Raw genomic sequence first — 27,534 nt, forward strand, 5'->3', positions numbered from 1 at the left:
GCAGCCTCCCCCAGGTCCCCAGGTCCTGTTGTGTCCCCATTCTGTCCAGGGCTGTGTCCCCGTGCCACCCCCCACGGCCACCTCCGCAGCTCCTGAGTCCCCATAGACACGGAGGAAATCCAGAACCCCTGTGGCTAGAGATGAAAGGACTTTGGGAGATGGCAAATTTGGGTAGAGCTGAGGAGCCCTAGAAAGGAACACAAGTGTCATCGAGCCTTGGGGACAGGCCCCCCATCACCTTTCAAGGTCAGCCCTGCACTGGTTTCTGCCTTGAGCCTCTGTACAGTAGCTGATGCCGCGTGTCTGGTCTGTGACTCTCCAGGGACCTGGGATCCCCTCCAGGGGTCCCTGCGTCTCCTCCGAGATGCCCTCCTTGCCCAGCAGACACTGACCACCAACTCTGGCTAGGAGAGTGGTCATAGGCCTAGGCCCCAGCCAGGCACAGAGTAAAGCCCCTGCTCTGACTGCTTTGGGAAGGGTTAGGCCATCCCCGCGTGGGCCCCCTCTGCCAGAATTGGCCCCCAGTGGATGTGGGGAGCTGGCACGGTCGTACCCTCATCTGTCCTGGAGTACTCTGGCAGACCAGCCTCTGGGGCGCCAGAGTCCTGGCCCCGCCCACACCCCCGTCAGCCCATGGGAGGTAGCCTGCAGCCCGGACCACGCCAGGTTCTGCAGAGCCATCTCCCTGGGCCTTCTGCTGTGGGGAGGGGGAGGTCAGGGCCACCCAGGTGTCCCCCAGCCTCATGGCCCTGTGCCCCCCAAGTCCAGTGCCCAGCCGAGTCTCTGAGCCCTGGCCAGCCCTGTGGCTCCCCGGCCCCCGTGAGCCCCTGGGATAGCACTCCAGGCTCAGCCTTCAGGACTGGGTTGCACAATTTAAAATTAATAATCGCGCTGTCTCGTGGCCTCATAATTAAGTGTCTGTTGTTCATCCCCATTACTGTCTGAGAGTGATTTGTTGTTCTCTGAGCACTGAAAATCAACCTGCTCAAGGGAGGGGCCTGCAAGCAGCCGGGACAGAGCTGCCCGGGAAACACGGTGCGCCCACCTCCCCCAGGAGCCCAGAGGAAGGGGCCCAGTTCCCACACCTCAGGCTGGGGACCCCTGGCCTCCGCTTTCTTTCTCTCTTTCTTTCTTTCTTGCTTTCTTGCTTTCTTGCTTTCTTGCTTTCCTTTCTTTCCTTTCTTTCCTTTCTTTCTTTCTTTCTGACAGAGTCTCGCTCTATTGCCCAGGCTGGAGTGCAGTGGCGCAATCTCAGCTCACTGCAAGCACCGCCTCCCAGGTTCACGCCTTTCTCCTGCCTCAGCCTCCCGAGTAGCTGGGACTACAGGCACCCGCCACCGCACCCGGCTAACTTTTTGTATTTTTTTAGTAGAGACAGGGTTTCACCGTGTTAGCCAGGATGGTCTCGATCTCCTGACCTCGTGATCCGCCCGTCTCGGCCTCCCAAAGTGCTGGGATTACAGGCTTGAGCCACTGTGCCCGGCCACTGCATCCTTTCTGACTGCCTCCGCTGCCTCGTGTTCACCCGAGTCCCAATCAACAGGTGAGCAGAGCACTTCACAGGGCTCAAGAAGCTTGAAGCTTGGAGACCGACCCACTCGTGTTCAGCAGCTGGGGGAGGGTTGGAGACCGACCCACTCGTGTTCAGCAGCTGGGGGAGGGGACAGCGTCAGCAAGGCTGCACGCCTGGGGCACAGTGGCGGGTACGGGAGCCCTGGCCAGAAGGGCCAGGCCAGGAGCCAGAGGTGGGTGGCAGCTTGTGGCCTTCCTTCTGGTAGAAGGAGGAAAAAGGCAGGGAGAGGAGGCCGACACCACCTCCAGGATGCTCTCCCAGTCTGACTCCCAGGCTCTCCCAGAGAAGGCAGGGCACTGGGAGGTGAGTTTTAGGAGATTTTCCGACAAAAAATAGCCTAGTAGGCTTTAGCATTTATTTATTTATCACTATTATTTTTTTTTTTTTTAATTTTTTTTTTTTTGAGGCGGAGTCTCGCTCTGTCGCCCAGGCTGGAGTGCAGTGGCCGGATCTCGGCTCACTACAAGCTCTGCCTCCCGGGTTTACGCCATTCTCCTGCCTCAGCCTCCCGAGTAGCTGGGACTACAGGCGCCTGCCACCTCGCCCGGCTAGTTTTTTGTATTTTTTTTTAGTAGAGACGGGGTTTCACCGTGTTAGCCAGGCTGGTCTCGATCTCCTGACCTCGTGATCCGCCCGTCTCGGCCTCCCAGAGTGCTGGGATTACAGGCTTGAGCCACCGCGCCCGGCCTTATCACTATTATTATTATTATTGAGACAGAGTCTCGCTCTGTCACCCAGGCTGGAGTGCAGCAACACAATCTTGGCTCACTACAACCTCCGCCTCCCAGGTTCGAGCGATTCTCCTGTCTCAGCTTCCCAAGTAGCTGAGATTACAGGCACATACCACCAGGTTCGGCTAATTTTTGTATTTTTAGTAGAAAGGGGATTTCTCCATGTTGGCCAGGCTGGTCTCGAACTCCTGACCTCATGTGATCTGCCCGCCTCGGCCTCCCAAAGTGCTGGGATTACAGGCATGAGCCCCCATGCCCAGCTGACTTTAGCATTTAAAGGCATAAAGTTTCAGGAAACGTACTAATCCGTCACCCCGCCTCTCTCCAACCCATCGATGCCAGATAAGAACAGATAAGACGGCCGGGCACAGTGGCTCAAGCCTGTAATCCCAGCACTTTGGGAGGCCGAGACGGGCAGATCACAAGGTTAGGAGATCGAGACCATCCTGGTTAACACGGTGAAACCCCGTCTCTACTAAAAAATACAAAAAACTAGCCGGGTGAGGTGGCGGGCGCCTGTAGTCCCAGCTACTCGGGAGGCTGAGGCAGGAGAATGGCGTAAACCCGGGAGGCGGAGCTTGCAGTGAGCTGAGATCCGGCCACTGCACTCCAGCCTGGGCGACAGAGCAAGACTCCATCTCAAAAAAAAAAAAAAAAAAAAAAAAGAACAGATAAGACCAGTCACCCTGCCTCTCTCCAACCCGTCGATGCCAGATAAGAACAGATAAGACCCTAAGATCCGTGTGAGGGTGACTGCCACGGGCTGAACTGTGTCATCCCAGAAAGATACGTCCAAGTCCCAACCCCAGAACCTCCGTAGGGACCTTATTTGGGAACGGAGTCATGCAGAGGCGATTGGTTTAGATGAGGCCATCCTGGAGTGGGGGGCCCCTCATCCAATGTGCCCCCACAAACCGTCCTTACAGGAAGGGGAGTTAGAGACGCAGGCCCTTGGGGCAGGGACTGGGGACCTGCAGCCACAGGCCCCGGGACCGGGAGGGCGGAAGGGGCTCCCCTCGGGCCCTCAGAAGGAGCCTGTCTGTTTCTGATTGTGGGCGTCCGGCCTCTAGAAAGCGTGTGTTGAATTAAGCCCTCCAGGCTGTGGGCTTTCTTGCTGCAGCCACAGGACGGGGACACGGGCATGACGGGACAGCGGCCCGCTGCCCTCAAGCTAGCCCAGCAACTGGGCTGGCCCCTCACACAGCTGCCCACGATGCCCTCCACGCGATGCCCCAAGTCGACTTGCTCCGATTCCTCGTCCCCGCCAGCCCTTCTCTGTTTCTCGGCCACTGCCAGGCATCGGGGGGCGCTCGAGCCTGGAGACGGCAACTCTAGGTGAGGAGGATGCACGGGATGGGGTCCGTTGTGCCGTCCTATCTCCCGGCACTCCCCTCCCACCACGGAGCTCAGCAGAGCCCCCTCCTCCACTTCCTGCCTGTGAGCAGCTTCCCGGACCCTCCTGCCCTTTAGGGTTGGGTTGGGATTAGGGGTGCATCACTGAGGACCTGACTTAGCTCCTTCCCCTCCCCCATCCTCCTCCGGGGACAGGAGGGCTGATTGCAGCTGAGCGGATATGCAGGGGGAGGGGCCCCGGGCAGTGGCCCCCACATCTCACACGGGCCCCCTCCAGTGAGACTCGGATGGACCGCGAAGTCTCGTACCTATAACTTTAAATTAAAAAAGCCACGTGCTGCTTATGGGCGCTCCCGGCGCTCGGAGAGGCAGCGCCATAAAGATCATATCAGAGTACAAGCCATTATGCGGGAGTTTACTATATATACATCCCTAAATGGTTCAGCGAACAGCAGCCTACTTACGGGCAGGGAAGGAGAACTGCTTCATTTGGAGTAACAAATGATCCTTGATTTGATTTTAAATGCAATGACAGCCAAATTTATTTCTTATTTAATCACTTCCCTGTGCAGTGGAGAACAGGGTGATATTAAACTCCACAGTGCAGAGCAGGCTCTGGAATCAGCTGAAAGAGGCACGCGAATAGATTATGTTTAGAGGGCGGCGAGGGACTGGCGCACAAAGCACATAGCCAGAATGGGTATTTTTGTCATTTACACGGTAGCTTATATCATTATTTCTTCCTGCTTCCAATTTTTCAGTAATAAAAATATAGGCAATGTGATTCTCTTTGCATTACAGATAAACCCTCTTGATTCTTTATTAAATATTTTTATTAATCTGAAGCACTACAAAGCATCTGAGCAGATAAATCTGGCTGGGCGCAGTCGTTTTCCCTCTGCTCGTGTTCCATAAAGCGGCTTCGTTTATGAGGGAGCAATACCAGAAAAGAAGGTTTCCATATTCATTACCGAGCTCCCGTATGTCTCCGCTTCACGGCCATGTGGACTCGGCAGAAGTAGTGCTAACGGGATATTTGCTCTTCAAAATCCAACTGGTTTGGCTCATCGTTGGCCGGCCCCTGTTTTGTGCTCTAATTAGGAATTACTACGCGGGCGCCACTCTCGGGCGCCAGCTGGGAAACGCAGCCCCCTGGGCCGCTGGGCAGGGAGGGGTCTCCTGGAGGGGTCCCCTTGAGAGCAGAAGAAGGGAGGGCTGGGCAGGACCCAGCATGTGCCTGGGGCCTCAGAGGCCACGGAGCAGCAAGAGGCCCCCAGGTGTGACACGGGACCAGCCTACAGCCGGGACGGAGGCAGGGACAGGGTATCAGAACACACCTGCTGTCCTCACTGAGATGGGGGACAGGTGGGTGAGGGGGCAGGCTGGGGCTATCAGTGGGGTTCCACCTCTTGCTGGAACATTCTCTTTCCTGCCCCTGCTGTAGACCCACCTCAGCGGACGGTGGCGGCCAGCTGTGCCCCTCAAATGTCTTTCCCTTCCCTGGCTGCTCCGGCTCTGAGATGACAGCACACTAGTGTGGACCCCCAGGACCCCCATCTCCTCCTGGCTGACGGCCATCCGTGCTGGTGGCCCTGAGGCATCCATGCTGGTGGCTGGTCAATTGTCAATAGGAGGAAAATGATGCATAAACTTGGTCTGAGACTGAATGAGGCCCTGGAGAAGATGCCCTGTTGTCAGTGGGCCCTGTTACCTCTACTCCCCTGGCCTACCACTTCCTGGCCAGTCCAGGCCATGCTCCCATCACTGGCTCTCACCACACACCTGTCCTCCCAATGACAAGGCCCCACTGTCCCCTCACTTCAGGGGCTCTCTCCTCCTGCTCCCCGAATCCTTACAGAGGTGGAACAGCTGAACCCATGGCCAGGCACCCACTGGAGACTCGGGTGAGATCCTGACTCTGGCGTCCTAGGTCTGGTGACCCGGGACGAGCTCTGCCCCTCATCCAACACCATTTTCTGCTCCAAAGAGTGGGGTCTCCATGTCCACCTTGCTGGCCTCTGGGAGGGGGCGTCATCCCTCCTGACTGGGGGCTATGTGGCCATGACCTCGGCCCTGGAAGGATGTGCTAGGTCCATCTCGGCCAGGTGATGCTGGGAAGGATGCCCTAGGTCCATCTCGGCCAGGTGATGCTGGAGGCAAGACGTGGGGAGGCTTCGTGGCAGGGCTGCGCCATGGAAGGCCTGTGGTCCTTGGAGGAGCTTCATGAGCCAAGGCTGGGAAGGAACAGGCTGGGGGGAGTTCTCAAGGCAGAGTCATGCCTGTAGCTCCTCGGGACCTGCGCTGAGTGGAGCGCTGCCAGGACACTTCCCAGTATGCCTGGGCAGGGCCACGTGTCCCGTGACAACCTGCAAGCAGGGTGGGGGAGGGTCATGTCCTGGTTTTCCAGCCTGGGGTCAGTGGTGGCCAGGCCTGGCCCCTGTGGGGTCCTTGTCCCCTCGCCCAGGGCAGCAGGGTTCCCCCATTACCTCCCTTACCTGTGTCGCTGTCCCACAGGCTGGCAGGGGGCACCCACAGGCCCTGGGCTACAGACAGTGTGTGTCTGGGAGTGGGCAGGGCCTGAGACTCCGCTGCCACTGCTGAAAGTGCCTGAGTGGAGGAGGGTAGGGGCCAGGCTGTCTGGCCAGGCACCAAGAGAACACTGTGTTCCCGCCGCCTCCTCGTCAGGGACCAGATCTGAATGCAGCTCGTGTGTCCAGGCCCAGCCGTGGTGCCCAGGCCGCTGATGCCAGGCTGGCCACGGGGGGTGGGGAGAGGCCAAAGGAGGAGTGGAAGTGAGGCACTAGGCTCAGGGACCACCCCCAACCTGAGCCCCAAAACTGTGCTGGGGGGCCCTGCACAGCAAAGTCAGCTGACTGAGGGGGTGCCTCTCAGACCCTGCTCCTCCCGAAAGTTCTGGTCTTGCTGGAGGGATGGGGGTAGGAGTAGAGGTGGGAGGAGGGAGCTGATTAATTTCTAGGAACCACCCACTGCAGCCATTCACCAGCCTTCTCTGTGCCTCAGTTTACCCATCTCTTAGTAGCAGTACGGTGACCACCTAAAGCTTGTGCTGCCAGCCAGAGGCAGGGTCCCAGGGGCCGGCACAGCCAGGTAGGTGGGTGCTGCAGCCACTGTGGGAGTGAGGCCACCCACAGCTCTAGGGACCCCCCCCCAGACCCTCCCCGAGTCTGCAGCCCACTCCTCTTCCCAGCCTGGCTCAGTTGCCCCATATGCTGTCTAAGGAGGGGTATGGGTGGCAGGTGCGTGTCCTGCCACCACGACATGGGAACTGCGTGACTGGGACAGTCCTCACCCACAAATGTGGATGGAAACGCCCACCTTGCCCAGGCATGGGGACTCACCCCCATAATCCCAGCACTTCGGGAGCCTGGGCAGGCGGATCACTTGAGGCCAGGAGTTGGAGCCCAGCCTGGCCAACAGCAAAACCCCATCTCTACTAAAAACACAAAAAATATGAGCCGGGTGTGGTGGTGGGCGCCTGTAATCCCAGCTACTCTGGAGGCTGAGGCAGGGGAATCGCTTGAACCTGGGAGCTAGAGGTTGCAGTGAGCCGAGATCTCACCACTGCACTCTACCCTGGGCAACAGAGCGAGACTCCGTCTCAAAAAAAGACAAAGGAAACGTCCACCCTCCTGGGCCAGGCCTGCACGGCCTCAGCACGGGGGCCGGCCGTGAACTCAGCACAGGGGCTGGCTGTGGAAATGGAGATGGGAATGACCCCCACCCTAGCTGGGCTTCGAGGCGGGAGGAGGCAGCGAGGGCCGTAGTCCTGCATTGCCTGCTGCGAGGCTCCGGCTGCGCTGCTTCAGCCATGGATGTTTCCTGGGTGCCGGGCCTCCCTGGGTGTCCCTGGAGGAAGGGCAGGTATGTCTACTCCTGCTTGGGGTGGTCTGCAGGCCCAGGACTGCCCTCCACATGGCCCCAGGTTGGGACAGGCCACCACCGCCTGCAGCTGAGTCCCTGCCGGTCCCCAGAGTCTAGGTTTTCCCAGACGCCCTAGCAGGAGGCCCATGCCGCAGATGCGGACCGGGCTTGAAGCACTGTGTGCCTGGATCCTGAAGCCAGATTGAAACCCAGTGTCCTTGTGGTTCATATTCCACGTTCCTGTTTCCAACAATTAAAGGGCGTCCTTGTGCCAGGCCAGCCTTCTGGTGGGAGAGAGGAGGGGACGGGGTGCAGGGGAAGGGGGCTGGGGGAGGCTCTGGCAGGGTCTGGCTGAGGAAAGAAGGCCACCTCCTCTCCTCCTCCCTGCAACTGCATCCCCCAGGGCGGTGGGTGAGGGCCCTGGGAGGGGCCTATGCTCTCTGCGTGGCTGGTGCCCCAGCTCGGTCCTGTTTCCCGGGTTTGGCTGGCAGCCGCCCTGGCCATGCTGCTGTTGCTGGTTCCCGGCAGCTCTGCTCTGCCCCTGCGTCTGGGGACTCATTTTCCTCCCCGGCTGTCATGCCTTCAGAGGGCTCTGGAGTGGTTCTGGTGTCTGGGCTTCCTGGCCTCCCTCTGGTAGAGTTCGGTGACGTGTGGTAGGGCCTCCAGCTGCCGCGCCCTGCCCCATGCGCCTCGCTGTCAGAGCTGCTGGTCACCCCCCACCCAGAGTCACCCAGGGCCTCCACCCTCAGGCTCAGAGGTGTCTATCCTGACAACTGCAAGCCAGTGCCAGGCTGGAGCTGGAAGCCTGCAGAGGGCTAGTCCTGGTTGACAGACAGGAGATGGAGTCCAGGTGGAGACAGCAGTTTTCCCTGGAGCCCAGCACGTTGAGATGGGGAACTGACTCCTGGCCCAGGGTTCCGCCTCCGCTGGCTCCTGTCCCATCCCTGCAGAGGGGCTGATGCCTGGAGAAGCACAGAGAGTGAGGTAGACACCAGGGAGGCCCAACACCTGGACTTACCCCCAGGACCTCACCTGGGGTCGCTGGGGTCTGAGAGGAGAGCCCCTGGGGAGGTAGAGAAACTGGGGCCCTAACAGGGTGTCCAGGGCTACTGAGCGGGGGATGGGGGTGTCCAGGGCTGCTGAGGGGGGTGGATGGGGGCTGTCCCAGGGCTGCTGAGTGAGGGATGGAGGGTGTCTGGGGGGTGTCCCAGGGCTGCTAGTTGGGGTGGTCTAGGGGGTGTCCCAGGGCTGCTGGGGGGATGGGGGGATGTCCCAGGGCTCCTGGTTGGGATGGTCTGGGGGGTGTCCCAGGGCTGCTGGGGGGGATGGAGGGTGTCCCAGGGCTTCTGATGAGGGGTTCTGGGGGGTGTCCCAGGGCTGCTGAGGGGGAATGGGGGGTGTCCCAGGGCTGCTCTCAGGTAGTCAAATGCTTTCCAAGAAGGGCCAGCAGCCCGCACAGGTGAGGATCCTCTGGAAAGGCCGTGCATTCCATGAAAGGGTGAATTTTGTGTTCTTCAAGTCCAGCCTGCACTGCACGTGCCCGGCTTTTCTAAGAGGCTCCGGACAGTTCTGGTTTTTATGATTTTACAACTTGAGTTATGGAATATGGAGAGGCTCTAAGGCACCATGGGGGCCGGATGCCAACCCCCTGCAGAGTGAGAGGGGCCCTGGCTGGGTGGTTTCCCCATCGCCGTGTCCCACCTCTGCCCACCACCCCCCCCCCTGTACCAGGGAGAAGGTGCGAGATCTCTCTAAGACCCCTCCTCATCCCAAGGCCCAGGTTCTCCCAGCTCTCAGTGACGTTGCACTGAGCTAACGACAGCTGTGTGCAGAGAAATGCTCCACCCAAGGAGGACCTCGCCCTCTGGCTGCACAGCCCAGCTGGCTGCACAGGGTAGCGGGGGTGGGTAAGGAGCCCCTGTGCCTGCATCTGCCACCATCTGCTGCCCTCTGCCTCTCGAGTGGTGACTTCCCGGAAACTAGCAGGCCCTGGGGTGGTCCATAAGAGGGCTTCAGGGGTGTTTGTACACCACCACACCCTGACACCAAATGTGTGGATTTTCCACACCAACCAATTCTCCAGGTCTCTATAGACACAAACGGGGGGTGTTCAACAACTCAGTTCAATGCCGACACCAACTGCCCAGAGTTAGCACAGACCCCGAAGGCAGGCTCAGTCCCACAGGACTGCCCCCACCTCAGCTGCCAGTCTCCCGTTGGGGCCACCGCTGCTTCTGACAGACCGACTGTAAATCGAGGGTTCCCACAACCTCTTCCTCATTTGCTAGAATGACTTACAAAACTCAGGAAACAGTTTACTTACTGCTACCAGTTTATTAGAAAGGATCAGCTCCAGAACAGCCAGATGGAAGAGGCTGTTCCAGATGGAAGAGGTGCGGGGTGGCCAGGGCCTCTGGGTCCTCTCTGGGCACACACTCCTAGCACCTTGATGTGCTCGTCAGTTCGGAAGCTCCCTGGACCCCATCATTTAGGGGCCTTGATGGAGGTTCTATTAAATAGGCTTGACTGATCAAACCATCAACCATCAGGAACGAACTCAACCTCAAGCCCCTTCCCCCTCCCAGGGTCAGGGGATGGGGTTGAAGATTCCAACCCTCTAACCAGCGACTGGTCCTTCAGGGCACCACCCCCACCCTGAAGCTGTCTAGGGGCTCCCAGCCACCAGCCATCTCGTCAGCATCCCAAAGGCAAGCTTGTCACTCAGGGATTCCAAGGATTTTAGCAGCCTGTGCCAGGAATCCTGGACAAAGTCGGAATAGATATTTCTTATTATCACACTATTTAAGAATTCGTGGGGACATTCAAGTCTTAAAAAGGTAGGAAATTGGCAGGGCACGGTGGCTCATGCCTGTAATCCCTGCACTTTGGGAGGCTGAAGCGGGTGGATCACGAGGTCAGGAGATCGAGACCAGCCTGGTCAACATGGTGAAACCCTGTCTCTACTAAAAAATACAAAAATTAGCTGGGCGTGGTGATGTGCACCTGTAATTCCAGCTACTCTGGAGGCTGAGGCAGAAGAATCACTTGAACCTGGGAGGCGGAGGTTGTGGTGAGCTGAGAGCACTCCACTGCACTCCAGTGTGAGCAACAGAGTGAGACTCAACCTCAAAAAAAAAAAAAAAAAAAAGAAAGAAAAAAAAAGAAAAAACATGGTAAATTTCATGTTATGTGCTCTTTACCACAATTAAAAATTTTAGAAATATGTATTTAAAAATCTCTTGGAGGGAAAAACAGATGGGGATATGTCAACGGGGCCCAGGAACCAAACTAAAAGAGCTCCCGGTGGCCAATGCTGGGACAACTTGAGTGACAAAATAGCATAACCCCAGGTCATAACCCACAGTGTAACATAAGGACACATGCGTCCATTCTGCTGTAAATTAAAGATTAAATAAACAAGTAGTGGGAGATAATGGACGCATCTCTCAAGCAGAATTCCAAATAATGTATGTAGATACCCCCCAAGAAGGTGGACCTGAGTCCCCACCCCTTAAGTGTGGCCTGTGCTTAGTGGCATCTTCCAGAGAAGACAGTAAGGGGGGGAGGGTGGCAGTCACTGATGACAAAGCAAATACCAGCAAACTCTCCTCGGCCAGGTGACCGAGGTCAACACTGGCAGTGAAGGCCATGCTGGCAGCGTCCCCCCGTGCGGTGTGGTGGGAGGGTGTGTCACCTGCATGCTCTTCCCGCCAAACCCATCACCCAGTCCAACCGTGAGGAACACCAAAGACAGAGCCCAGTTGAGGGATGCCCGACAAAACCTGAGCAGCAATTCCCAAAACTGTCAAGGTCGGCCGGGCGCAGTGGCTCACACCTGTAATCCCAGCACTTTGGGAGGCTGAAGTGGGCGGATCACCTAAGGTCAGGAGTTTGAGACCAGCCTGGCCAACATGGTGAAACCCCATTTCTACTAAAAATACAAACATTAGGCCAGGCTCACGCCTCTAATCCTAGCACTTTGGGAGGTTGAGGAGGGCAGATGACCTGAGGTCAGGAGATCGAGACCAGCATGGCCAACATGATGAACACCTTGTCTCTACTAAAAATACAAAAATTAGTCAGGCATAGTAGTGTGCACCTGTAGTCCCAGTTACTTGGGAGGCCGAGGCAGGAGAATTGCTTGAACCTGGGAGGCAGAGGCTGCAGTGAGCCGAGATGGTGCCATTGCACTCCAGCCTGGCGACAGAGTGAGACTCTATCTCAAAATACAAACAAACACACACAAACAAACCCGTCAAGGTCATGACATGGGCAAGTCATGTGCTTCAAAAGCTGGGACGTCTGGACCAGGGCTTGGGAGGGTCCCTCCAGCTCCAGACCCCAGGCTACTTTGCAGGCTGGCTGGTGTAGCAGGTCCCTGGCCTTGGCCCTCCCTTGTGGCACAGAGCTGTCACAAATGCCTCCATCCCCATGTCGGAGCCCCTACTGCATGCAGGTGCCTGCTGGATGCATGGGTAACACCTGTCCCACAGGAGGGGAGCCTCATTTAGGAGGAGGTGGGCCCTTGGGGAGACAGAGCCAGCAGGGGGACTGCAGGGACTGGCACTGGGGGATGGTGTTTTACAGCGAGAGTGGGTGGAATAACCACACTTTAACCCATCATCATGTGGACAGTTTTGTTATGAAAAACACCAGAAAGCCATTAATGTAAATCATGAAATATTCAGCAAGGAAGTCACTTAAATGTCTCGTGTTCCCAGAAACGGTGCCGAATGCTTCCTGCATCGGGGGCGCCCAAACATCAGCTATTTTGTGCATCTTCAGAGGCCATTACCACAGAACTGGAAGCATTAGATCATCACCACAGACGGTGGGCCTCCTGCGGCTTAGCTGATAAGCTGGCGAGGAAAAGAGGAGCCTCTGCAGGCAGCGGCCACCGCCTCCCCTGTGTGAGCCAGGTGGGACAGTCACCTGTGTGCACAGCCCTCCACGTTAAAGTCCTCCCTTCAGTACAAAGTCCTGCCTGTCACGATGACGATGAAAACAGCTGCCCTCTGTTTCCTTCTGTGCTCTGCTCCACGCCCCACATACATTTCCTCCTTCCCTCTGAGGACGGTCTCAGGTCACGTGTGGCTGAGCGGTGAGGCAACGCTTTGGGTCCAGCTCTGTTTGGCTCAAAAACTGTGCTCTCCACCACCATCCTGCCTGCTTCTAGCAACTCCCACTGCAAAAATACAAAGTGAAGCAAAGCAAAACGCAGTCAGAAAAGAAGGTGATGATGCACCAGTTAAGATGGTGCACGACCCAAACCAGAAAGCAACAACAGCAACAACAAAATTAAAGATAGAATTACAGGCTGGGCACGGTGGCTCACGCCTGTAATCCCAGCACTTTGGAAGGCCGAGGCGGGCGGATCACACGGTCAGGAGATCCAGACCATCCTGGCTAACAGGGTGAAACCCCATCTCTACTAAAAATACAAAAAATTAGCCGGGCGTGGTGGCGGGCGCCTGTAGTCCCAGCTACTCGGGAGGCTGAGGCAGGAGAATGGCGTGAACCCGGGAGGCGGAACTTGCAGTGAGCCGAGATCGCGCCACTACACTCCGGCCTGGGGGACACAGCGAGACTCTGTCTCAAAAAAAAAAAAAAGAATAACTGTATGGTCCAGCAATTCCACTGCAGGGTCTACACCCAAAATGATTGAAACCAAGGACATGAAGAAATATTTACACACTCATGTTCATAGCAGCAGCAGCCACAATAGCCAAGAGATGGAAGCAACCAGGAGTCCATCAATAAATAAGTGGATAAACCAGTGTGGTCCATTCATACAATGAAATATTACTCAGCCTTAAAAAGGAAGGAAACTGACCGGGCGCAGTGGCTCATGCTTGTAATCCCAGCACTTTGGGAGGCCGAGGTGGGCGGATCACGAGGTCAGGAGTTCGAGACCAGCCTGACCAACATGGTGAAACCCCATCTCTACTAAAAATACAAAAATTAGCCGGGCGTGGTGGTGTGCACCTGTAATCCCAGCTACTCAGGAGGCCGAGGCAGGAGAATCACTTGAACCCGGGAGGCGGAGGTTACAGTGAGCTGAGATCGTGCCACTGCACTCCAACCTGGGCGCCAAAGCGAGACTCCTCCAAAAAAAGATAAACAAATAAAAAGGAAGAAGCAAATTCTGACACAGGCTACAATGTGGATGATGAACCTTGAGGACATTGTACTAAGTGACATGAACCAGTTGCAAAAGAACAAACACTATATGCTTCCATTTATATAAGGTCCCTAGAGAAGTCAATTTCATACAGACAGAAAGTAGAAAGGTGGGTGCCAGGGGCTGGGGGGAATGCAGAGTCAGTGTTAATGGGGACAGAATTTCGCTTGAACCGGGAGGCGGAGGTTGCAGTGAGCCGAGATGGCGCTACTGCACTCCAGCCTGGGCGACAGAGTGAGACCCCGTCTAAAACGACAACAAAGAGTAGGTAAATAAATGAACTATACACTTAAAAAATAGTTAAAATGGTCAATTTTACGTTACGCGTATTTTACTAGAGTTTTAAAATAAAAAGATGTGGATGGTGAAGAGTGTTGGTGAGGGGCCCTGGCATGTCCGGGGAGCGTTGGTGAGACAGCGGCCTGTGACTGAAAGGACTCCAGCCTGGAGGGTGGCCAGGCGAGGGGCGTTTCAGCACCTTGGAGAGAGACACCGCCACACCTGGATTGCCTGGGCGGTGCCTCTGGACCTGGGTGCAGGAGCAGGAGGTCCTAGGAGCCTCTGTGGGCTCTCTTTTCCTCTGGCTGAAGCAGAAAAGGTGCTTGGGGAGACTTCCCAGGCCCCTGCCCCTCTGACCTGATGCTCGTAGCACTCCCCTGGCCAGGCGGACGTTCCTCCCGGAGGCTGTGCACTTGAGGGGTGCCCCAGCCCAGAAGAGACGGAGGGATTCAGTGAAAGATCCCAGCAGGCAACAGTGCCCCAGAAGGCGGTTCAGAGGCCCGGGTCCCACCCTGCTCTGCACTGCCCACCCCCACGGCCTTGAGAAAGTTCCTGCCCTCTCTGGACCTCTTAACCCCACCCCACAAAGGCTTTCTGGGGCCCAGTGTTTCCCAGCCCAGCCAGAACAGGAAGGGCCCAGGTGAAGCCAGCACAGGGAAGACAGAAACTCCGGTTTCTTTTCTTTTCTTTTCTTGAGTGCCTCTGGCCTGCGACCTTCTGGTACCAAATTCTCAGCTGGGGTGATGTCATTGCCTTCCCCCTAGGAGAGTCTGTTGTTGCTCTTGCAACAGGGAGGCAAGGAGTTGTGCTGTTGGCATTTAGTGCCCAGGAACCAGGATGCCAAACCTCCCTCGTGTGAGAGCCCTGCCCCCCAGCATCCTCCACCCACCAGGCCCCTGTGACAAATTACTGCAAGTTCCACGAATGCCATTTCAGCCCAGAGCACGCAGCCTTCCGGAAAGTAGGCCCACTCAGACTCTGTGACATGATTCCCGGGGATGGTAAAGGCATCCGGTTACAGTAAAACCTTGGTCCTGAGTCAACAGTGTTCACCCAAGGGTTGCCGACGCTTTACATTCACACAGTGCTATCAACTAATTACATGCTGGAGGTTTACCCCAACCCCGGAACCTGCATGACATTAACCTGGTTGCTGGGAGTGGCCCTGTGGGTCCCTACGGGTCAGAGTCACATTTCTTACCATTGCTCTGAAATGTGAGTTGTGGCGCAGGCCGTGCAAATGAAAACATAATTCACAGAGCCGTCTGTGAGTGGCTCACACTCCATAAACACATATCATTTTCAGGGGAAACCTGCGTCACTGGCCCCTCTGATAGGAGTTCATTCATTCATTCACTTACTCAGAGCAATCCAGCGCAAGTGCAGGCAGAGCTGTTACCTGCACCCAGGCAAGAGCAATAGGGAAGTGGTGAGACCTGGACTCGGTCTGTCAAGGGCAACAAGGGGCAGAGGTAAACAATGGGAACTGGGGTGCTCAATGTGCTGATCCCAGAGGACCTGCATGTGGGGGACCATGACACGGGGGTCCTAACTCAAGCCTGGTGGGGGCTTCCTGCCAGGTGATGGGGCAAGGGGAGAGGGCCAGGCCGAAGGGACTGGGCTGTAGATGCCTGGGGAGAAGCTTCGTGGGTGCAAAAGGTGTGGAAGCCCAGGACAGCCAGGAGCCAGTCTTCTTGGGGGCCAGTTGGGGAGATGCTCCCATTCTGAGGGGCTGACATGGTGGGAGCCTTTGGGGTTTCAAGAGGGAAGTTCCTTCTGGTAACAGCCGGGGCACAGGGAGGCCAGCCATGGTGATGATGCCAAGTCCCAGAGGAGGGACGGTGTGAGGAGGGCCCGTCCCACTTACCACCATCCATCTCTGGAAAGGGGGTGTCAGGAGGAGCTCCTCCTCACGTGAGCAATTACAGAAAGGAGTTGTGAAATTGGATTTGCCACTTAAACTTATGTGTGCAGTGAGCTGCCATGGCTTCCTGGGCACGTGGGAGAGCCTGGAATTGCATTGAGTAATAGAAACCACCCTGGGAAGCTGCTCCCAGGGAAGCTGAAGAGGCTGTTCCTCGGGCCAGCCCTCGGTGCCATCATTTCTGCTCCATCAAAAGAGGAGATCTAAACTTCAGGCCAGTGGGGTCTGGTCCTTGGTCTCTCCAGATCCAAGGCAGCAGAGAGGGAGAAGAAACACCAGCCCTGGCACTGGGTGAGCATGGGGTCCGATCCTGGTTTGCAATTCCACTGTACAGATGAGGCCACCAAGGCCCAGAGAAGTTAAGTGATTTGCCCAAGAACACACAGCAGGCAAACAGCAGTGTCAGGATTTGAACTTGGCATCTGTCTGACTTCATGGCTACGCTTCCCAACCTGTTACCTATAGCAAAACTGCTGTGGCCCAATGAACAGAGTGGCTGCAAAGACAGGAACTGGAGGCGGACCAGCTTATAAACCGTTAAGTACCGAGGGGAGGGCCACCCATTAACTGCGGTTTCCATGGACTGACTGTAGTTGGGAACTGGTGCAGGGTGACCTGGCATCCCCTGTCTCCCAGGGGATGGCAGGGACTAGCCCCGTTGTGTCATTGAGTTCCTGGGTCCCGGCTGGCCAGAGTGGTCACTGCCATTTCATTATTTAGGGGTTGGAAAATTACTATTCATGACAGCAAACTTAAAAATGAAATAATAAGTCTGTCCTTTTAAAAAGCAAATTGCGATGCTGGAATATTCATGAGCTGTGACTTCATGGGAAATGGCAGCAGCAGGGAGATTATCATTCGGTTAAGTCAGCAGCCAAGGAATTTAGGGAAATGCGCTTGTCAGTCTGAGGAAACGGGTGATTAATACTTTCCTGTTTGCGAGGCCCCTTAACGGGCGCATTTTTAATGTAATAATTAATTAACCTTGGGATCACTCACATTTCATAAGCTCCCAATGCCTTAACTTCTACAGGGTGGGGGTGTAGCCACCTTCCGGCTCCCCGGCCCCCTGATCCCATTCCCATTCTGCATGCTGGGACACTCGGAACTGACGCCCCTCTGAGGTCACAAGGCCTGAGACCTTGGCTGAGAGACCGAGGCCAAAGCTCATGGGAGATTTGTCTGGTGAAGACGGGTTGGGCCTCCCCTGGGCAAGGACAGAGCGGGGCTGTTGAGGCCGAGCAGGGTGACGAGGACATGCCCTGCCCTAGCGAATACCCATAACCTCTCTGTTGGTGCAGTGAGTTGAGTAAGGGGCCCCAAAACTCATGTCCACCTGCAGCCTCTGAATGTGGCTTTATTTGGAAACAGAGTCTTTGCAAATATCAATAGTTAAGAATCTCAAGATGAGATCATCCTGGATTTAGAGTGGACCCTGAATTCAACGACTGGTATCTGTATAAGAAGAGAAGAAGACACAGAGAAGAGGCCATGTAGGACAGAGGCAGGGATTGGACTGATGTGACCACAGACCAGGGAGTGCCATGAAAGCTGGAACAGACGCCCCCGCCGGCCACCCGCTTCGGAGCCTTGAAGGGAGCCAAGCCAGCCAGTGCCTTGACTTAGGACTTCTGGTCTCCAGACAGGGGAAGATGCATTTCTATTGTTTTAAGAACCCTGGTTTGCAGGGCCTTGTTCTGGCAGCCCCAGGACGCTCCTACAGCGGCTGTCCCTTTCGGGGGCTGCTGGAGAGCGATGGAGGGAGGCCTTGTGTGCAGGGTGGGGGACCACGTCCTGAGACCCTGGAGCTCCCACGGACTGGCTGTGTGGGGCCTGATGCCGGCTTTTTCAGTGAGCAGGCCAAGTGACTAGATGCTCATCCACTCCTTTCTCTGCACCTGAGTGTCTCCCGCTGCAGGGGGTTGAACCAGAGCTATGCTTTTCAAGCTGGGTTCCCCAGCACACCCATAGGGCCCTGGGAGCTGGAACGCCTCAGCGCCACCCTCCAACCTCCTCCCTCCTGCTGCCTAGAGAACTCTTAGTCATCCTTTACGGCCCATTTCCAGTGCCCCTCTCTGGGGGTGCTGGCCTGAGCTATCTGGGTCCTCAGAGCTCCACGTATCCCCCACTCCTGTAGGCCAGCTCCTGCTCCCAGCCCAGGCTCTGGCATGGCCCCCTGTAGGGTTTGTGGATCAGAAGCGGCAATCCCAGGCCCCGAGGCCCTGAGTCACTCACACACATGGGCACACATACACCCATACATACATGCACAGCAACATGCACACCCCCCACACAAACATGCACACATATGCATACATGGCACACACGCATGCACACACAGATACATGCATGCACATACATGGCACATATGCACCGTACACACATGCACACAACACGCCCACACACAGGTGCACACACACTCCCCCCACATGAACATGCACACATATGCATACATGGCACACATGCACACACATATGCATGCACATACGGACACATGCGTGCATACACATGGCACATATACACAGTGCACACATATGCACACATGTACACAACACGTCCACACACAGGCACGCGCGCGCACACACACACACCTGCACACTCACTCCCACCACCTCGCCCCTCCAGGCAGGCTGACAGCTCACCTGCACCCTCTAGTGGCTGACTTAAGGCACCACGGCCAGGCTGCTGCTTGTTGAGTTTTGGGTTAGGTCCAGGCCACCTGAGGGTGCAGTGGATGAGAGCAGCACACCCCACCTCCGTCACACTTGGAGCCCCCTTTGCCAGGAGACCCTGCTTGGCCTGCCCAGCCAGGTGCTGACAGCATATGGGGGTTGGGGGCTCTGGCCACATCTGCCCAGGGAGCTAAGTCGAGGCAGGGGGCGGGGAGACGGGGGGCAGGACGGCCACGTCCTTAGCTGCCACCACCCAGGGCAGCTGGGGCTCCTCCAGGGAACTCTCAGGGCCACGACAGGAGCCAGGACAGGCTGGGGTGGCCTCACTCCAGGCCTCAGGCCAGGACTGGCTCTGCCCCTGCAGATGCAGGGAATCTGTCACCTGGGCCCTCGCTGATTCCCTGCAGGGCCTTGGGCAGCTACGCCCAGACCAAACTAGGCAGGGGGAGCTGGCAGGCAGCTCCAGAGAATGCACCTGGCCTTCCCCTTCCTGAGCACTGCAGGGAGATCTGAGGGCTGACACCGCCGCCACAGAGCCTGCTCCTATAGCTGTCGGGGGTGGGTAGGGTGCCCGGCGTGGCCGTGGCGGTGGGCTCTCCTGGAGACCCCTCTGCAGCATGGTCTTGGGGCCCAGCCTGGTCCTCCTGGCCACAGGAGGTTCTGAGAGCGCCCCAGAAACCCCTCCTTGAATTCCTTTTCTGCCTGAACTGGTCAGAGCCGGGGTCTGTTGCAGTCACCAAGAGGCCCCTCCCCCACCCTGGGAGCACGGGGCTCACTCTCCACCAGATGGGAAGCCTCGTCTGTCTTCTTCCCGCTGCACCCCGGGCCTAAAGCAGCACCCAGCACACAGTAGGCACTAAACACACAATGGACCAATGCACCAAGGGGGGCCTGCCTGGCGGGTTCCCAGGAAGCAGAGGCTGAGATGGAGTTTGGGGTGCACTGGGGACCACACCTGCTGGATCAGGCCAGGGAGGCAGCGTTGGGCAGAGGGAGAAGCCAAACCTTCATGCAGGCCTTGGCCAGCTGGGGGGCGGGGGACTCGGGAAAGGGCTCCCTGCTGGGAGACCCTCTGAAATGGCTGGGTCTTGCCACCCTACTCAGCTCCGCCATGCAGGGAAGGGTGTGACCTCAAAGGTGGCCTCCAAGGCTGAGGCTGAGGCTGAGGGATGGGGGCAGCAGGTCCTCTTTCAGAGGGGGCTCTGGGTCGTGTCTCCATGTCCATACCAAAGCCTAATGCTCCTAGAAAGGGAAACGGAGGCTCAGAAAGAAAAGAACGGGCCAGGTGCGGTGGCTCACGCCTGTAATCCCAGCACTTTGGGAGGCCGAGGCAGGCGGATCACCTGAGGTCAGGAGCTCGAGACCAACCTGGCCAACATGGCGAAACCCTGTCTCTACTGAAAACACAAAAACTAGCAGGGTGTGGGCGCGGCGCCTGTAATCACAGCTACTCAGGAGGCCTAGGCGCGAGAATCACTTGAACCTAGGAGGCAGAGGTTGTAATGAGCTGAGATCACTCCACTGCACTCCAGCCTTGGTGACAGAGCAAAACTCTGTTTCAAAAAAAAAAGGAAAAAAGAAAATAACCTGTCCAGGCCTCTTGACTGGAAAGAGACTGTGTGGATGCCAGACTGGGCCATTTGACTCCGGGATCTTCCCTTCATGCCAGCCCTTCCCCCCAGGGAGTCCCAGAGAATGGGGCCTAGGAGGCCTCAGGACAGCCTGGCCACTGGAGAGGGACTCCCCCCAGACCTCTCTGGTACTTGCTGTTCCTCTCCTGCATTCAGGGGCTGGGGGGAGGTACTGCCAGCTGACCTCGGCCTGGGGCAGAGCTGCCACCAACAGGGAGGCGGCTTCCAGCAATTTCCAGGCTCCTTGCTGACACACTTGATGTGCTGAGTGGTGTCCCAGAGGAGATGCAGCCAGGGCGGGCTTCCTGGAGGAGGAAGCCCTGAGCCTGAGGAATGGGCTCTGAGGAATGGACTGGATTGGCACAGGCTTCGAGGTAGGGAGAGAAGCAGGAGCGCTGGTGCGGCCATGAGCAACCCAGGCGTGAGGGAGGGAGGGGCTTCACTGAGACTCAGGAGGCAGAGTGAGGGGCCAGGCCAGGCCAGCCTGAGTGCTTTGGCTGCACCAGACACAAGAAGCCACTTCTGACACAGACAATGAGGGAGGAGGAGCATAAGCCCTTGTTCAAAAAGGACAGCATCAGAACCGCAGAGGCCGACGACTCCGGCAGGGTGGGAACTGCCTGCCACTGAGGAACCCCTGCTGGGCTCCAGCTGTACCCGGGGGTCGGCCGGAAGCCTCTCTGGTGGGCTGGATGGTGGTGGCCCTGATAAACACACCTCGGTGTCCCAACCCTGGAACTACGAGTGGGAGCTTATTTGGGGAGAAGGGTTTTTGCAGATGTAATTAAGTTCAGGATCTCCAGGTAAGATCATCCTAGATGAGGGCAGCTCTAAATCCAATGACAAGTCCTCATGGGAGGCACACGGAGGAGAGGCATGGGAAGAGGAGAGGCTGCATGAAGACGGAGGCAGAGGCTGCAGCCATGCGGCCACAGGCCAAGGAACCCCGGAGGTCCCAAGAGCTGGAGGAGGCAGGAAGGACCCTTCCCTGTGGCTCCAGAGGGAGCATGGCCCGCGGACACCTGGATTTCAGACTTCTGGCCTTCAGAACTGGGTGAGAATACATTTCCGTTGTTTTAAGAACCACCCCTCAGCCCCAGTTGGTGGCAATTTGTTGTAGGAAACAGCCTCAGACCCGTGAGAGGAGGGGAGACAATGAGAACCCGTCCGTTGACAGCCTCGTGGGTGAAGCGGGGTGGGGGCTGGAGTAGCCGCAGAGTACCACGAACCTCCTATCCTTCCACGGGGGGGCATGGGGGTCCCTCCAGGACTCGGGCCAGCTTTGGCTTGAGTCTTTGCTAGCGTGGCCTCTGTGGACCCTTGCAGGGTCCTGGTGATGGCACTGCCCCCCGCTGTAAAGCCCGTGGTCAGGAGGAAGCAGGGAGACTGGGAAAGGGTTTGATAGCAAGATGGGGGGTTCAGATGTTTCCTGTCAGAAGCAAGCGGGATGCCCCTGAGGCCCTAGCCTCAGCCCCTTCCCCAGCCACCCACCCCTCCTCCTTCCTCCAGCCCCAGCCTCTCCTCTGCCCGCTCTCATGCTCAGCCCAGAAACGCGCCCAGCCTCTCCAATCGAAACATGCCGCTGGGCCCCCCACAGCTGGTGCCCTCCTATCTCTGTTCCCCTAGCCTTCTCGGAAGGTGGAACAGGTGCATCTGTGGCCTCTTGGTGGCTTCCCATGGCTCCAGCCTTTCCCTGTCACTTTGTCCCCTCCCTCTTTAACTTTGGTCCAGAGTACATCAACAAACACGGCTCGAGCAAAGGCTGAAAAATATGCTGTGGTGGACCCCACACACTCCCGTGGGAACTCACTGGGGAACGTGAGACCGAGGCTGAGGGCCTAGGGATCCTGCCCAGCCCACCTGCCAGCTGACGGTGGGCGCCCCATGAGCTCGGCCCAGCCTGGCTTGGCCAGCAGCACTGTGGACTTGTGAGAAGTGCCGAGGAGTTGCTGGTTATTTAAATCACTGAGTTTTAGGGCGGTTTTGTTACGAAGCATCACCGTAGCTGCAGATACCAGATCCGCAGCCAGGCAGGCTTGGGCCCCAGTCCCCTTCCGGTCCCTGGAGACACTCCCTGAGATGACACGGTATTTCTGGTTCTTCTCTTACGGGCCCCATTTTCTCCTCAATATCTTCTCCACCCTGTGTTTCATGGAGCCACTCTCTTGGAACTTTCCTCGTACCACACTTCTCTGTTTTCTTCACGGGCTCCTCTACATGTGAAGGGGGCGGGCATCCCCTTAGCTCCAGCTGCCAACGATGTGCTCATGACTGGCCTGTTTTATTTTTTTTCTTCTTTTGAGACAGGGTCTTGCTGTGTTGCCCAGGCTGGAGTGCAGTGGTGCCATTACGGCTCACTGCAGCCTGGACCTCCTGGGCTCAGGTGATCCTCCCACCTCAGCCTTCTGAGTAGTTGGGACCACAGGTGTGCACCACCATGCTCAGCTAATTAATTTTCTTATTTTTTGTAGAGGGTCTTGCTACGTGGCCCAGGCTGACTGCCCAGTGTTTGTCTCCAGCCTGGGCCTCTCTCCTCAACTTCAGCCCTGTAGGTCCAGCTGCCTCCAGGCCACCTCCGTGTGAATGCCCCCAGCACATCCAGGTCCCCGTGTCCAAAGCTACTCAATGCCTTCCTGGCCAATGGCTCCTCCTCCTCCTCCTGCTTCCTACTTCAAAGGGTGGCACTGCCCTGCACTTTGCCACCCACATTGGAAGTCTTCAAGTCATCCTTGATTTCATTCTTGTGTCTACACCAGTCCTGCTGGCCTCCCCTCCCACAGGCCACTTGAAGCCCCCTTCTCCTTTCCCCCTCCCTCCACATTGCTCCCCTGGAAGGACGCCCTGCCCTCTTCCCTGTTCCCTCCACAACCATCACCATTCATTCTGCCACTTGGTCACACCTTGAGTGGCTCTCTAAGCAACGTCTGAATGCTCTGACCTGGCTCCCCCAAGCCCTCTGGCTTCTCCCACTCTCCGCTCACCACCTTGGTGTTCCACCCCTTCCTCCTCCACCAGCTTCCACGATACTACCACCGACTGCACTAGGGTCTCCAACAGTCGGTACTTCTGCTTCCTGTGTTTAAAATGCCCCATTCCAGGACTGGATCCTCGTGTTTGATCTTAATCACTACCGTATTTTCACTGAGTAGCAGAGGCTCCCGCTCGTAAGAGGCAATTAGTAAGTGCTGAGCTGGACACATGGAATCTGGACAAGGTTGGAATTATCAGGAGAAAAATGAGGACGTGTGTGCAAAATGGTGTGGAGAGAGCAAAAACCTGCAGGTGAGAGCCGGAGACAGCCTCCCAGGTTAGACTGCTAACCTCTGAGAACGGGAACCGTGCCTTACTCATCTCTGCGCAGTAAAGGTTTTTTTTTTTTTTTTTTTTTTTTTTTGAGACCGAGTCTCACTCTGTCCCCCAGGCTGGAGTGCAGTGGCCGGATTTCAGCTCACTGCAAGCTCCGCCTCCCAGGTTTACACCATTCTCCTGCCTCAGCCTCCCGAGTAGCTGGGACTACAGGCGCCCGCCACCACGCCCGGCTAGTTTTTTTTTTTTTGTATTTTTTAGTAGAGACGGGGTTTCACCGTGTTAGCCAGGGTGGTCTCGATCTCCCGACCTCGTGATCCGCCCATCTTGGCCTCCCAAAGTGCTGGGATTACAGGCTTGAGCCACCGGGCCCGGCGCAGTAAAGGTTTTTTAAATGAATGGGATGAATGAGTACAGATCAGTCAATGCTTCAGGTCTAACCGAACTACAAAATTCATATTTAGGAGTGTGGTAAGAAAGACGTTATTCGGGACCGTTGCGCTAGGTACAGGGACCACTACCACGGGGGCTTGCAGTGCTGAGGGAGATCAGGCTCAGCTCCGAATACAGCAAGGGCAAGCGGAAACTGACAGCCAGGGAGCAGGGTGGGGTCAGTGAATGGAAAATTAATAGGAGAAAACATCAGGGATGAGGGCGGTTCTGGCTAAACCGATCCGACAGGGTTCTTGCTGAAGAGAGGCTGGAGCTATCAGACAGCACCTGGGGGAGGAGGAACCTGACCAGACGTGGAGGGTGATCTGATATAGACGCTGGGAGTTCTTGCTAAACTCACTTAGCAAGGCTCTTCGCTAAAACTGGATTTTACAAGGAAGAGCACAGATGGTGTAGAAGGTTTAGGAGGCTGCCTAAGTTTGGGGAAGCAAAGACTCTTTGTCACACCCCACCGACAATGAGTCCTGGCGCCACCTGCACCAAGGGCGGCTTCCCTCCCCTCTAGGTGCCCCGCAAACCTAGGCTTCGCGGGAACAGTGGCTCTCTGACCTGCGTGTGAATCAGAGACACCTAGGCTTGTTAAAGCCAATTTCTTTTTTTTTTTTTTCTTTTTTTTTGAGACGGAGTCTCGCTCTGTCGCCCAGGCTGGAGTGCAGTGGCCGGATCTCGGCTCACTGCAAGCTCCGCCTCCCGGGTTTACGCCATTCTCCTGCCTCAGCCTCCCGAGTAGCTGGGACTACAGGTGCCGCCACCTCATCCGGCTAGTTTTTTTGTATTTTTTAGTAGAGACGGGGTTTCACCGTGTTAGCCAGGATGGTCTCGATCTCCTGACCTCGTGATCTGCCCGTCTCGGCCTCCTAAAGTGCTGGGATTACAGGCGTGAGCCACCGCGCCCGGCCTAAAGCCAGTTTCTTTGGAGAGCCTCCGTTCTACAGCAGTGCAGTCCAAAAGAAATATCACAGCAGGCCGGGCGCGGTGGCTCACGCCTGTAATCCCAGCACTTTGGGAGGCCGAGGCGGGCGGATCACGAGGTCAGGAGATCGAGACCTCGGTGAAACCCCATCTCTACTAAAAATACAAAAAGTTAGCCGGGCGCGGTGGCGGATGCCTGTAGTCCCAGCTAGTTGGGAGGCTGAGGCAGGAGAATGGCGTGAACCCGGGAGGCGGAGCTTGCAGTGAGCTAAGATCGCGCCACTGCACTCCAAGAAATATCACAGCAGCCGTGTAGGCAATTTAAAATTCTATCTTAAAAAGGTTAAAAGAAACAGGTGAAATTAATTTTAATGACATATTTTACTTAACCCAATAGATACAAAATATTATTTCAACATGTAATCAATATGAAAACATTATCGAGATGCCTTACATTCTTTTTTCCAGTTACTTCTTTGGGATCCAGCGTGTATTTTATCTTTAGAGCCTATACGGTCCCACGTGGTGAGTGCCCCGGGTGGGAAGAGCCTGCAGGTGGGGGAGCAACGAAGCGGCCAGAGAACTACAGCTCCCGGCATGCTCCGGGCGCGCCCCGTGGCGCATTCCTTTGCGGTAGCCACAGTGCGCCCCTGGCGGCGGGAGCGAGACGCCTGTCTGAGAACCACATCTCCCGGCATGCGTCAGGGGCGCCCGTGACGCACTTCCGGTGCGGCGGCGACAGCGCGCCCCCAGCGGCTGCAGCGGCGGGAGCGAGGCGACCGCTGAGGCCGCAGCGAGTGACGGCGGCCAGGCAGACGGGAGCCGGGGCGGGGCGGCGGCGTCCCAGCGAAGGAGCGCGCGGGCGGCCTGGCCCCGCCCCCGCCCCGCCCGTCTGCCCGGTGACCTTCAGGGGCCCGGGCGGCGGGCACAGGCCCCTGCGGCGGCGGCGGCGGGATGTTTGTGCAGGAGGAGAAGATCTTCGCGGGCAAGGTGCTGCGGCTGCACATCTGCGCGTCCGACGGCGCCGAGTGGCTGGAGGAGGCCACCGAGGACACCTCGGTGGAGAAGCTCAAGGAGCGCTGCCTCAAGCACGTAAGGCCGGGCCCCCTCCCCCGCCCCCAACACCCGCCCCGGACGCCTCCGACTGCGGACCCTGGCTCAGTCCCCGAACCGCTCCGGCCTGGGGTCCGCCGCCCAGTCCGCAGCTCCCAGGCCCTCTTCTCCGGGGGTGGAGGCAGCGCCTCCTGCCCGGTTGTCCGACTCTCCCCCTTTCAGATCCCACACCTCTGGACGCTCGTCTCGGGCCTGGCCAGCGGACACCGGTCGCTAAGCGCTCGCCCGGTGCCAGCCGCCTGGCCGAGCCCTCTACATACACTCCAGCCTCTCAGTTAACTCTGCAGCTACGCAGGGAGTTAGGGGCAGATCGGGAAACTGAGGCCTGGAGAGTGGAGTCGCCGACGGAGCAGGGCCTGACGACTTTCCAGCAGTTGTACCTTTTTGCTGTTGGGGTGAGGTTTTTTCCAGCAGCCTCTCTGAGAGCTGAGAATTAACGTAGGCTCCTTCATTAAGAGGCCCCTTCTCCTTCCTCTTCCCCTTTCCCGCAGAGCCGGCTGCTTGGAGCTCTTTTCCTGGCTGGCGCAGCCGGGCTGGCCACTGTGCCTCTTAGCTGGAGTGCCTGAAATAGTGTCGCTGCGGGACAAGGCCCTGCGCCCCTGCTTTTCTGCAGAGGTAAAATTGGTCAAGAGGGAAGGCCCAGGAGTAGGGTCTCCTGGCTGAGACACTTGTTAAAGTTTATTCACCCGAAATACTCCTGTGTATTTAGTTCCTTAGGTTGCTGATTTTTGGCACTAGTTCTCGAGTCTCTAATGGACTCAGTAAGGTCAGCTAAGCAGCCTATCTGTGTGTCAGACCGACCTCCTGTCTATACTTGACATGATCTGAGGGCTTGGCAGAATTTAGGTTGAAGGAGGCCGCAGCTTTCTAGCGGCGACTCCATGTGATAAGTTACGTATCTGTGTTGACAGGTTGAGTGCGTTAGACTTGAGCTAAGTGTGGTCTCTAAGGATAAACTTCAGTTCTTACCATAGCAGCTGCTTGCATAGAGTACTTTCGAGTTGCTTTTGTGAGCATGGTTCTGTGAAGTTCTGGAACTGTCAGAGGCAGGCTTGGCAAGTCCCGTCTGCAACGCACTGGCTGTGAACAACTGGGAGGTGCTGTCCTCAGGGTTCACACCAAGGAGGGGGCTGAGCCCCCTGCGTTCAAGGGTCCGTATGTTTTGGTTGCTTTCTTGCTTTTCTTCTGGCCCAGTCTGCATGATTTTGCCGTCTGGACAACCATCGGGGCAGCACTAAGCTCCAGCGCCGGTAACTCTGTGGGCATCCAGGCTGTTTGAGCCAGGCGTTGTTGCTTGCCTAGTTGCTTGTGTTTTAAAAAACTTCTCTGGGCTGGCAGGGTGACTCACACCTGTAATCCCAGCACTTTGGGAGGCCGAGGCGGGCGGATCATGAGGTCAGGAAATCGAGACCATCTTGGCCAACATGGTGAAACCCCGTCTCTACTAAAATACAAAAAAATTAGCCGGGCGTGGTGGCACGTGCCTGTAATCCCAGCTGCTCGGGAGGCTGAGGCAGGGGAATC

At 56.9% G+C, this 27,534-nt stretch overlaps 1 protein-coding gene and 1 long non-coding RNA gene across 6 annotated transcripts in view; one reads left to right on the forward strand and one right to left on the reverse strand.

Annotated features, from left to right (window-relative positions):
* Positions 1-4,472: 4,472 nt before the first annotated feature.
* LOC141408709 (uncharacterized) lies at positions 4,473-6,253 on the reverse strand. Its single transcript, XR_012425006.1, has 2 exons — positions 6,153-6,253; positions 4,473-6,023 (listed from the first exon to the last, which is right to left on the reverse strand). It is a non-coding gene; the product is annotated as an uncharacterized lncRNA (long non-coding RNA).
* Positions 6,254-23,372: 17,119 nt separating this feature from the next.
* Positions 23,373-27,534, forward strand: part of UBAC1 (UBA domain containing 1) — a 32,614-nt gene continuing 28,452 nt past the window's right edge. For 3 of the 5 annotated variants that reach the window (XR_012424113.1, XM_065529857.2, XM_074016052.1), the window contains exon 1: positions 25,658-25,989. Coding sequence is in view for 2 of the 5 variants with exons in the window: in XM_065529857.2 (XP_065385929.1) it covers positions 25,852-25,989 (138 nt within the window). In the remaining 3 variants the exon portion in view is untranslated. Of the gene's footprint in view, positions 23,509-25,365; positions 26,406-26,501; positions 26,626-27,534 lie in introns of those variants that run through there. The other 2 variants (XM_074016050.1, XM_074016053.1) reach the window with 2 other exon arrangements.

This window comes from Macaca fascicularis, chromosome 15, assembly GCF_037993035.2.
Source record: "Macaca fascicularis isolate 582-1 chromosome 15, T2T-MFA8v1.1".
In the NCBI taxonomy this organism is placed as follows: Eukaryota; Metazoa; Chordata; class Mammalia; order Primates; family Cercopithecidae; genus Macaca; species Macaca fascicularis.